Raw genomic sequence first — 12,966 nt, 5'->3', positions numbered from 1 at the left:
CCATAGCTGTCATGTGACCACACAGACCTCTGACAGCAGCTCTGCTTCTCTATTCTAGCCTGTTGTACTATGCTACTGCATTATGGGGATCTGCAGCTCCATCCTTTATCAGCTGCTGCTGTGTTATCAGGGTTATACAGTTACTATACATTTTATACCACATGCTGCTATACTGTACAGTAACTTGTATATCACATATCCAGCTGTTGTGTTATCAGGGTTATACAGTTACTATACATTATATACCACATGCTGCTATACTGTACAGTAACTTATATATCACATATCCAGCTGCAGTGTTATCAGGGTTATACAGTTACTATACATTATATACCACATGCTGCTATACTGTACAGTAACTTATATATCACATATCCAGCTGCAGTGTTATCAGGGTTATACAGTTACTATACATTATATACCACATGCTGATTGCTATACTGTACAGTAGCTTATATATCACATATCTAGCTGCTGTGTTATCAGGGTTATACAGTTACTATACATTATATACCACATGCTGCTATACTGTACAGTAACTTATATATCACATATCCAGCTGCAGTGTTATCAGGGTTATACAGTTACTATACATTATACACCACATGCTGCTATACTGTACAGTAACTTATATATCACATATCCAGCTGCTGTGTTATCAGAGTTATACAGTTACTATACATTATATACCACATGCTGCTATACTGTACAGTAACTTATATATCACATATCCAGCTGCTGCAGTGTTATCAGGGTTATACAGTTACTATACATTATATACCACATGCTGCTATACTGTACAGTAACTTATATATCACATATCCAGCTGCTGTGTTATCAGGGTTATACAGTTACTATACATTATATACCACATGCTGCTATACTGTACAGTAACTTATATATCACATATCCAGCTGCTGTGTTATCAGGGTTATACAGTTACTATACATTATATACCACATGCTGCTATACTGTACAGTAACTTATATATCACATATCCAGCTGCTGTGTTATCAGGGTTATACAGTTACTATACATTATACCACATGCTGCTATACTGCACAGTAACTTATATATCACATATCCAGCTGCTGTGTTATCAGGGTTATACAGTTACTATACATTATATACCACATGCTGCTATACTGTACAGTAACTTATATATCACATATCCAGCTGCTGCTGTGTTATCAGGGTTATATAGTTACTATACATTATATACCACATGCTGCTATACTCTACAGTAACTTATATATCACATATCCAGCTGCTGTGTTATCAGGGTTATACAGTTACTATACATTATATACCACATGCTGCTATACTGTACAGTAACTTATATATCACATATCCAGCTGCTGTGTTATCAGGGTTATACAGTTACTATACATTATACACCACATGCTGCTATACTGTAAAGTAACATATATCACATATCCAGCTGCAGTGTTATCAGGGTTATACAGTTACTATACATTATACCACATGCTGCTATACTGTACAGTAACTTATATATCACATATCCAGCTGCTGTGTTATCAGGGTTATACAGTTACTATACATTATATACCACATGCTGCTATACTCTACAGTAACTTATATATCACATATCCAGCTGCTGTGTTATCAGGGTTATACAGTTACTATACATTATACCACATGCCGACCCAGGCTGCCCAGTGAAGATGAATGCTGATTGGCCAGCAGCCATACAAGCCTCTGCACCCCCCTGCACATGCCCCCTGCACACACACCCTGTACACGCCCCTTGTAGACGTCTTTGCACACGCCCCTTGTAGACATCCCTGCACACACCTCTGTATACACCCCCTGCACACGCCCCTTGTAGACGTCCCTGCACACGCCCCTTGTAGACATCCCTGCACACGTCCCCACACATTCCGTGTGTACAGTCTTATTTCTTCTCATCATATTATATCTCATTATTTGTTCTATTAACTTATAATTGAATTCACTTATAATATGGTAAACCTCAACGATGAGAGAAACCACAATTGCGGAACGGGTTATTTTTCCTCAGTTAATAAATTACCAAGTATAATATTTTTGTCTCTAATGGAGCCTTTACACAGACAGATTTATCTGACAGATTTTTGAAGCCAAAGCCAGGAACAGACCATAAACAGGGAACAGGTCATAAAGGAAAGACTGAGATTTCTCCTCTATTTAAATCCATTCCTGGCTTTGGCTCCAATGATCTGTCAGATAAATCAGTGTGTGTAAACGCACTATTAGGAATTATGTGAAAATCTCATGTAGTTTCAGAATTTACACAAATCTCCTGCGGAATTTACACAAATCTCCTGCGGAATTTACACAAATCTCCTGCGGAATGTACAGGTTATTGCAGGGACACATTCATTCCCAACCACCTCTCTGTTCTGTGAATAGAAAGTATCAGCGCTCAGCGACTACTACCCTCCGGACTGAGCACAAGGGTCACCATGTGGTTACACTATATACCCCACTACACTGGGGGGGGCTCCTTACCGCCTCCTGGTGGCTTTATAGATGCAGAAGCTACGACTCCGGATCCCTGCAGAATATCCTTACAGCGCAGGTTTATTCATAGTTTCTGCGGTGACGCGTTTCGATGGGTTCTCTCCCACCTTTTTAAACTTTTTAAAGTTATCATCAACAATAACTATTATATAGGAGAACGACCCTGACATCTTGGAAACGTTGCGGCATTTCTCTCTCTTTAGACCGGAAATTACGCGGCCAACCGGAGCCCGTCCCCTCTTCCCACAACCTCTCAAGACCCTAATGACTTGTACTAATATTTAATAAGCTTTTAACCGCTGAATGGACACGTTAGAACCAGTCGCACTAAACACACACACAGACAGTGAGCCCTGACTATTCCTGTCCACTGTCCCTGCCTACTTGCCTCGGTCAGCACTTGGCGGCTGCGGACAACCACAAAGACGGTCCTTGCTCTGAAACAGGTGTTACACAAAGCGAAGTCCGGGTGCTGACCCGGACAGCAAAAGTACAAAAACGTCAGGCAAAGGAAGGGTCAAGTAATCAAGCAGAAAGGTTAAAGCCAAAGGTCAATTCATAGACAGGTAGCAGAGTAGGAGCTGTAAGAGTAATAGCTGAAGGAATCCTGAGCAGCAGAGTAACTCCTTCACTGCCAGAACTCTGAACTCTGAAGCGGGGGGGGGGGACGCTGAGCAAGACAGGTCCCTGTTCAGACCAGGTTCAGGAATTAGCGCCTTCTCCGCCGCACGGCCTGAACTGACGAGCACAAAGGCGCAATCCTGACCGGACAACAAACATTTCCCATCTGCAATGTGTTTCCTGCTCTCAGGAATGGGAGAGGCGGCTGTTAATGGGACGTTGTTACTATCTGCCATGCGGGATGTATAACATTATCTGCAGTATGAATATACCAGGTCTCCATGCAGACATCGAGGACGCTCCGGGGATTCTGCTCACGTGACTTGCCGCTTTGTTGCACATAAGTTTTTTTTTTTGCAGTTTTTTGGTTACACATTAAAGTCTCAAATCAATTAATCAATAAAATGAATGAATATAAAACAGAGAGGAGAGGATGCTTCCATGTAGACTACTGGTGTGCCTGCCCTTGCCTCGTTGTTCTCTGTGTCCTCACTGCCATGCTCTGACGTCACACTACGTCTACGGAGGAGCGGCACTGGTTGCCGGGGGCCCGCCGATCGGACCCCCGCCAACCAGACACCTTTTTTTTTTTTTTTTTTTACTCTTACTCTACTGTGTCAGGCCTAATTTTTGGGAGGTTCCCCGCCTGCCTCATCTAAAGGCCGGTAATGGCCACTTTATGTTTTTTATTTTCTAACCTTCAATTTAAATTTTAAAATCAAATCGACTTCAATTCAAGTGCAATTTTGCAGGGCTGTCTGGTCATCTATTGTATCTCCAAGATACACGTCACCGTTCAAAGGAACGGACAGTGATAATGGTGGATCCTAATTTAGCATCCTTGTGTTGTCCATTTCGTATCATATAATCTGTGGATGTCAACTTGGGGGGGTTCTCTGCCGTCCTTTCATTTTTTAGCTCGGGGCCTCTTAAGAAGAATGTATTGTTGTTCTTCGTCCTTCCTACCTCCAAAGAGATGCCTATCACGCACAACTGCATGAGGGGGTGAGGCTAAATCTAGCCATAATACGGCTATTTTAGTTTTAGGTGCAGCAGCACTGCCGTGGGTAAGCGCCAACAGGTGGTGCTCAGACTGCTGAACAGCACCCTCTACCTTCCTTGGATGTTGTAGCCGTTTTTGAAGGCAGGATTGACCAGGTCTTTTTAATACACAGGTTACCGCACATGCCGTCTCTTAGAGACTCTTTAAAGGATTGAAAGTGTATTTGATCAAATTCCGTGGCCTCTTAAGCAGACTGTATTGTTCTCTGTGTCCTCACTGCCATGCTCTGACGTCACACTACGTCTGCAGAGGAGCTGGACTGGTTGCCGGGGGCCCGCCGATCGCGCCCCCACCAACCAGCCAGCTGTTTTATTTATTTATTTATTTATTTATTTATTTATTTTTTGTCTAGCCGTGGTCAGGGCCTCACCACCCCCGGTCAAGAGGCATCAAGTGTACCCTTGATGGTGACTGACAGCTGGCCTAGCCAGTTAGCTGTCAGCACCCGGGTTCATGTCCACTACATATCCCAGCCCCTTGACTCACTCCATTTTTCAGTTGGGCTCACTAGCTTCCTCACTCACTTGTAATGGTTCTCTGTGTGTTCAAGGCCCTGCAGTGTCTGGCCTAGTTTTGGGGAGCCTCACTAGGTTTGCCTGCCCTTGCTTCCTTTTTGCTGGGCCTTAACTGGCATCCATGTTGACTATTGCTGGGCCTTTACTGGCATCCATGTTGACTACTGCTGACTACTGTGGTGCCTGCCCTTGCCTCCATGTTGGCTACTGGTGATCCTGCCTGGCCTCCATATTGGTTACTGTTGCTCCTGCCTGCCCTCCATATTGGTTACTGTTGCTCCTGCCTGGCCTCCATGTTGGTTACTGTTGCTCATGCCTGGCCTCCATGTTGGTTACTGTTGCTCCTAACTGGCCTCCATATTGGCTACTGCTGATCCCGGTAGTTCTCTGTGTGCTCAATGCCATGCAGTGTTTGGCCTAATTTTGGGGAGGCTCACTTTCTTCCTCACTCACTTTTAATGGTTCTCTGTTAGCTCACTGCCATGCTAGGTCTGGTATAATTTTTGGAAGGCTGACTGGTACCGCTTCTACCTTGTTCACTCTGTCCTCACTGCTATGCTGTGTCAGGCTGAATTTTTGGGTGGTTCATGATATGCTCCCTCTGTTTTAATGGTTCCCTGTGTTCTCAATGCCATGCTGTGTCAGGCTGAGTTTTTGGGTGGTCCCTATGCCTACCTCTGTTTTAACCAGACTGTTGCCCATAATTTGGCATAATGGTGCCATTAGGCAGCCTCAGAGGCATGCATACATGCTGCCCCTGCTGTTTCCTGTCCATTTCCGCTTTGTGTTTCCATCAATTTCTGAGGTTGACAGATTTTCACACGACCTTCCCTCTACCGAACTTGAGTCCCCTCAAAAAATGCTCGAGTCTCCCATTGACTTCAATAGGGTTCGTTACTCGAAACGAGCACTCGAGTATCAGGAGATATTCGGTGCGAGTAACGAGCACCCGAGCATTTTAGTACTCGCCCTTTAAACCCAGCGTTATCAGAATCGATGCTCCCCACACAGTATAATGCCCTGGTAGTTCTCTTATTACCCTCCTACCACCATACAGTGATTACATATTACATGAAAACTGCTCTGAACAAATCAGGAAGTTATCATCAATGATACCATTACATAATACCGCCACACAATGCTTACCATAAGTACAACCCTATAACAGAGTGCAGTTACATCCAGTGACTTACAGGGGGTGATACAGAGTGATCAGAGTGAGACAGAGCGGGACGTGGACAGAACGGGACTTGTACGTCCTGCGGCCTTCATGGTTGTAGGAATCTGCTAGGGCTGGTGGGGGCCATGGTTGTCGCTGAGAGTGGATAAAAGGCCAAGTTTTTGGCAGCCTATGGTGATGTGTGGTGTGGCCGAACATCGGTCCCTGCTTACTATACGGTAGGAGATCTGTGAGGGGGTTATACACAGTGCGGGGGTTATACACAGTGCAGGGGTTATACACAGTGCGGGAGTTATATACAGTGCGAGGGTTATACACAGTGGGTGGTCTATTTACTCTCCTTATATAATGTTATTGGCACTCACTCTCCTTATATAATGTTATCGGCACTCGCTCCCCTTATATAATGTTATCGGCACTCACTCTCCTTATATCATGTTATCGGCACTCGCTCCCCTTATATAATGTTATCGGCACTCGCTCCCCTTATATCATGTTATCGGCACTCACTCTCCTTATATCATGTTATCGGCACTCGCTCTCCTTATATAATGTTATCGGCACTCGCTCCCCTTATATCATGTTATCGGCACTCGCTCCCCTTATATAATGTTATCGGCACTCGCTCCCCTTATATAATGTTATCGGCACTCGCTCTCCTTATATAATGTTATCGGCACTCGCTCCCCTTATATAATGTTATCGGCACTCGCTCTCCTAATATCATGTTATCGGCACTCACTCTCCTTATATAATGTTATCGGCACTCGCTCCCCTTATATCATGTTATCGGCACTCACTCTCCTTATATCATGTTATCGGCACTCACTCTCCTTATATAATGTTATCGGCACTCGCTCCCCTTATATCATGTTATCGGCACTCGCTCTCCTTATATAATGTTATTGGCACTCACTTTCCTTATATAATGTTATCGGCACTCGCTCCCCTTATATAATGTTATCGGCACTCGCTCTCCTAATATCATGTTATCGGCACTCACTCTCCTTATATAATGTTATCGGCACTCACTCCCCTTATATAATGTTATCGGCACTCGCTCCCCTTATATCATGTTATCGGCACTCGCTCCCGTTATATAATGTTATCGGCAGTCGCTCTCCTTATATAATGTTATTGGCACTCGCTCTCCTTATATAATGTTATTGGCACTCACTCTCCGTATATAATGTCATCGGCACTCGCTCCCCTTATATAATGTTATCGGCACTCGCTCCCCTTATATCATGTTATCGGCACTCGCTCCCCTTATATAATGTTATCGTCACTCACTCTCCGTATATAATGTTATCGGCACTCGCTCCCCTTATATAATGTTATCGGCACTCACTCTCCTTATATAATGTTATCGGCACTCGCTCTCCTTATATAATGTTATCGGCACTCGCACTCCTTATATCATGTTATCGGCACTCGCTCCCCTTATATCATGTTATCGGCACTCGCTCCCCTTATATAATGTTATCGTCACTCACTCTCCGTATATAATGTTATCGGCACTCGCTCCCCTTATATAATGTTATCGGCACTCGCTCTCCTTATATAATGTTATTGGCACTCACTCTCCGTATATAATGTAATCGGCACTCGCTCCCCTTATATAATGTTATCGGCACTCGCTCCCCTTATCTAATGTTATCGGCACTCGCTCTCTTTACAACATGTTATCACCAGCTTTCTGCTTTCTTTATTATGTGTGTTCAGTGTTACAGACGCCTGGGATCACCTTAATGTGTTTAAAGGATGAGGATTATGATGCAGAAGATGGATAAGAAGGAGCTTATAAGTGTCAGGCGGGAGACATAGTCCTGTGTTATATAATAAGGGAGGGTCAAAGACCTTAATACCCTAATATTAGTAGCGGGATGGACCATCAGGTAGAACGCTTTTATTGGGGTGGGGTGGGGATCACTATGGCGCCGTCCTATTTTTTGGGATCGGGTCATGTAAAGAAAATAAAGTGACGGAGAAGCTGGGAGTCTATAATAAGATGGTGTCTCCGTATACAGGGGGGGGGGGAGAAGCTGGGGGTCTATAGTGACGGAGCGGCTGGGGGTCTATAATAAGATGGTGTCTCCGTATACAAGGGGGGGAGGGGAGAAGCTGGGGGGTCCATAATAAGATGGTGTCTCCGTATACAAGGGGGGGGGAGAAGCTGGGGGTCTATAATAAGATGGTGTCTCCGTATACAAGGGGGGAGGGGAGAAGCTGGGGGTCCATAATAAGATGGTGTCTCCGTATACATGGGGGGGGGGGGGGAGAAGCTGGGGGTCTATAATAAGATGGTGTCTCCGTATACAAGGGGGGGGGGGGAGAAGCTGGGGGTCTATAGTGACGGAGCGGCTGGGGGTCTATAGTGACGGAGCGGCTGGGGGTCTATAGTGACGGAGCGGCTGGGGGTCTATAGTGACAGAGCGGCTGGGGGTCTATAGTGACAGAGCGGCTGGGGGTCTATAGTGACGGAGCGGCTGGGGGTCTATAGTGACTGAGCGGCCGGTCATTCGTTTTAAAGTCCGACTTCTGAATGTTCCTGGAATATAATCTGTTATTATATAACGTCCAGCTCCTCAGCCCCAGTGCACGTCCTGCAGCAGGTCCCCCGTCTCTATATGGGCCCCAGGGCCCCCGGCAGCTCCCTCGTCCCTGTATTAGAGTGATTGGCAGCCTGTTAGAGAGGGTCGGGGTTCTTCCTTACATCATATATAAGTGAGCTGCTCCTGACTCTCTCTGTGTATTGCAGGTGCAGGCCACGGACGCCGACTCCACGTCCTTCGGAGAAATCCATTACACCTTGTACGATCGGCTCCACAACACGAAGGACTCTCAGAAATTCTGGATTGATGAAGATTCCGGACGTGTTTGTATATCGCAGGATATCGATAGAGAAGCGGAGCGCCGGAGTTACGACCTGATTGTAAAAGCCCAAGACGGGGTGAGTCCTGCGTCCTCATTGTTTCTTCAGGACAAATCGCATCTTCTGGAGCCGCAGTCAGATACTGGTGATCCCAAATCTATAACATCTGATCAATACAGAAGATAGATATCCAAGACGGATGAGAGCCCCGTAACCTGTGTCCTTAATAAGATGGTGTCTCCGTATACAGGGGGGGGGGAGAAGCTGGGGGTCCATAATAAGATGGTGTCTCCATATACAGGGGGGGGGGGGGAGAGAAGCTGGGGGTCTATAATAAGATGGTGTCTCCGTATACGGGGGGGGGGGAGAGAAGCTGGGGGTCTATAATAAGATGGTGTCTCCGTATACAAGGGGGGGGGGGAGAAGCTGGGGGTCTATAATAAGATGGTGTCTCCGTATACAGGGGGGGGGGGAGAGAAGCTGGGGGTCTATAGTGACGGAGCGGCGGGGGGTCTATAATAAGATGGTGTCTCCGTATACAGGGGGGGGGGGGGAGAAGCTGGGGGTCTATAATAAGATGGTGTCTCCGTATACGGGGGGGGGGGGGGAGAGAAGCTGGGGGTCTATAGTGACGGAGCGGCTGGGGGTCTATAATAAGATGGTGTCTCCGTATACAGGGGGGGGGGGAGAGAAGCTGGGGGTCTATAATAAGATGGTGTCTCCGTATACGGGGGGGGGGGGGGGAGAGAAGCTGGGGGTCTATAATAAGATGGTGTCTCCGTATACGGGGGGGGGGGGGGGGAGAGAAGCTGGGGGTCTGTAATAAGATGGTGTCTCCGTATACGGGGGGGGGGGGGGGGGGAAGAAGCTGGGGGTCTATAATAAGATGGTGTCTCCGTATACGGGGGGGGGGGGGGGGGAGAGAAGCTGGGGGTCTGTAATAAGATGGTGTCTCCGTATACAGGGGGGGGGGAGAGAAGCTGGGGGTCTATAATAAGATGGTGTCTCCGTATACAGGGGGGGGGAGAGAAGCTGGGGGTCTATAATAAGATGGTGTCTCCGTATACAGGGGGGGGGGAGAGAAGCTGGGGGTCTATAGTGATGGAGCGGCTGGGGGGTCTATAGTGACGGAGCGGCTTGAGGTCTATAATAAGATGGTGTCTCCGTATACAGGGGGGGGGAGAGAAGCTGGGGGTCTATAATAAGATGGTGTCTCCGTATACAGGGGGGGGGGAGAGAAGCTGGGGGTCTATAGTGATGGAGCGGCTGGGGGGTCTATAGTGACGGAGCGGCTTGAGGTCTATAATAAGATGGTGTCTCCGTATACAGGGGGGGGGGGAGAGAAGCTGGGGGTCTATAATAAGATGGTGTCTCCGTATACAGGGGGGGGGGGGAGAGAAGCTGGGGGTCTATAATAAGATGGTGTCTCCATATACGGGGGGGGGGGGGGAGAGAAGCTGGGGGTCCATAATAAGATGGTGTCTCCGTATACGGGGGGGGGGGGGAGAGAAGCTGGGGGTCTATAATAAGATGGTGTCTCCATATACGGGGGGGGGGGGGGGGGAGAGAAGCTGGGGGTCTATAATAAGATGGTGTCTCCGTATACAGGGGGGGGGGGAGAGAAGCTGGGGGTCTATAATAAGATGGTGTCTCCGTATACGGGGGGGGGGGGGGGGGGAGAGGCTGGGGGTCTATAATAAGATGGTGTCAGGGGAGAGAAGCTGGGGGTACAGTAAGTACATGACCCCTGGGGGCGCCTCTCGCACAGTCTCATATGGATTACAGTCCCCACTCTTCTGTATGGCATTGGGGGGGGGGAGGGGAGTTCTGGTCATGGTGTCCAGTAGCTGCAATGGCGGCACAATTACCCTTCATATTTATAAAAATGTTTAACGTTTAAATGTTTAATGTTTAAAAGAAATAAAAACAAAGTAAAATGATATAAATTACTGTGATCATAGTGACCCACAGAAGAGTCAGGTCAGGGTCAGGTCAGTGCAGGGTCAGGTCAGGGTCAGGGTCAGTGCAGGGTCAGGTCAGGGTCAGGTCAGTGCAGGGTCAGGGTCAGTGCAGGGTCAGGGTCAGTGAGCACCAACCTTTCTTGGCGTTTATCAGCTTCTGCACAGAGTTCTAGGCTATCAGGTCTGTGATGCCATAATATCCAAATGGCCGTTAGCAGAAGAAGGTTCCTCCCCCCTGGTCTATAACAACTATGGTGATTATTGCATTTATATAAGCAAACGCACAGATCAGAGGACGTATAATACTCCCATATACAGCTATATAATACTCCCATGTGCAGCTATATAATACTCCCATATACAGCTATATAATACTCCCATATACAGCTATATAATACTCCCATATACAGCTATATAATACTCCCATATACAGCTATATAATACTCCCATATACAGCTATATAATACTCCCATATGCTGCTATATAATACTCCCATATACAGCTATATAATACTCCCATGTGCTGCTATATAATACTCCCATATACAGCTATATAATACTCCCATATACAGCTATATAATACTCCCATATACAGCTATATAATACTCCCATGTGCTGCTATATAATACTCCCATATACAGCTATATAATACTCCCATATACAGCTATATAATACTCCCATATACAGCTATATAATACTCCCATGTGCTGCTATATAATACTCCCATATACAGCTATATAATACTCCCATATACAGCTATATAATACTCCCATATACAGCTATATAATACTCCCATATACAGCTATATAATACTCCCATATACAGCTATATAATACTCCCATGTGCTGCTATATAATACTCCCATATACAGCTATATAATACTCCCATATACACTAATCTACACTCACCGGCCACTTTATTAGGTACACCTGTCCAACTGCACGTTACCACTTAATTTCTAATCAGCCAATCACATGGCGGCAACTCAGTGCATTTAGGCATGTAGACATGGTCAAGACAATCTCCTGCAGTTCAAACCGAGCATCAGTATGGGGAAGAAAGGGGATTTGAGGCCTTTGAGGCATGGTTGTTGGTGCTAGAAGGGCTGGTCTGAGTATTTCAGAAACTGCTGATCTACTGGGATTTTCACGCACAACCATCTCTAGGGTTTACAGAGAATGGTCCGAAAAAGAAAAACCATCCAGTGAGCGGCCGTTCTGTGGGCGGAAATGCCTTGTTGATGCCAGAGGTCAGAGGAGAATGGGCAGACTGGTTCCAGCTGATAGAAAGGCAACAGTGACTCAAATAGCCAACCGTTACAGCCAAGGTAGGCAGAAGAGCGTCTCTGATCGCACAGTACGGCCAACTCTGAGGCAGATGGGCTACAGCAGCAGAAGACCACACCGGGGGCCACTCCGCTCAGCTAAGAACAGGAAACTGAGGATACAATTTGCACAAGCTCATCGAAATTGGACAGTAGAAGATTAGAAAAACGTTGCCTGGTCTGATGAGTCTCGATTTCGGCTGCGACATTCGGATGGTAGGGTCAGAATTTGGCGCCAACAACATGAAAGCATGGATCCATCCTGCCTTGTATCAACGGTTCAGGCTGGTGGGGGTGGTGTCATGGTGTGGGGAATATTTTCTTGGCACTCTTTGGGCCCCTTGGTACCAATTGAGCATGGTTGCAACGCCACAGCCTACCTGAGTATTGTTGCTGACCATGTCCATCCCTTTATGACCACAATGGACCCAACATCTGATGGCGACTTTCAGTAGGATAATGCGCCATGTCATAAAGCTAGAATCATCTCAGACTGGTTTCTTGAACATGACAATGAGGTCACTGTACTCCAATGGCCTCCACAGTCACCAGATCTCAGTCCAATAGAGCATCTTTGGGATGTGGTGGAACGGGAGATTGGCATCATGGATGTGCAGCCGACAAATCTGCGGCAACTGTGTGATGTCATCATGTCACTATGGACCAAAATCTCTGAGGAAGCTTCCAGCACCTTGTTGTATCTATGCCACCAAGAATTGGGGCAGTTCTGAGGGCAAAAGGGGGTCCGACCTGTTACTAGCATGGTGTACCTAATAAAGTGGCCGCTGAGTGTAATACTCCCATGTGCTGCTATATAATACTCCCATGTGCTGCTATATAATACTCCCATATACAGCTATATAATACTCCCATGTGCTGCTATATATTACTTTCATGTGCTGCTA

The 12,966-nt window shown here is 46.5% G+C and overlaps 1 protein-coding gene across 1 annotated transcript in view; it reads left to right on the top strand.

Annotated features, from left to right (window-relative positions):
• Positions 1 to 12,966, top strand: part of DCHS2 (dachsous cadherin-related 2) — a 272,583-nt gene that overhangs the window by 92,994 nt on the left and 166,623 nt on the right. The window contains exon 2 of the mRNA XM_069976220.1: positions 8,664 to 8,855. Coding sequence (XP_069832321.1) covers positions 8,664 to 8,855 — 192 coding nt within the window. The remainder of the gene's footprint in view (positions 1 to 8,663; positions 8,856 to 12,966) is intronic.

This window comes from Dendropsophus ebraccatus, chromosome 7, assembly GCF_027789765.1.
Source record: "Dendropsophus ebraccatus isolate aDenEbr1 chromosome 7, aDenEbr1.pat, whole genome shotgun sequence".
Taxonomy (NCBI): domain Eukaryota; kingdom Metazoa; phylum Chordata; class Amphibia; order Anura; family Hylidae; genus Dendropsophus; species Dendropsophus ebraccatus.
Note: the sequence above shows the minus strand (reverse complement) of the source record. Positions and strands in the feature narration are given on the sequence as shown.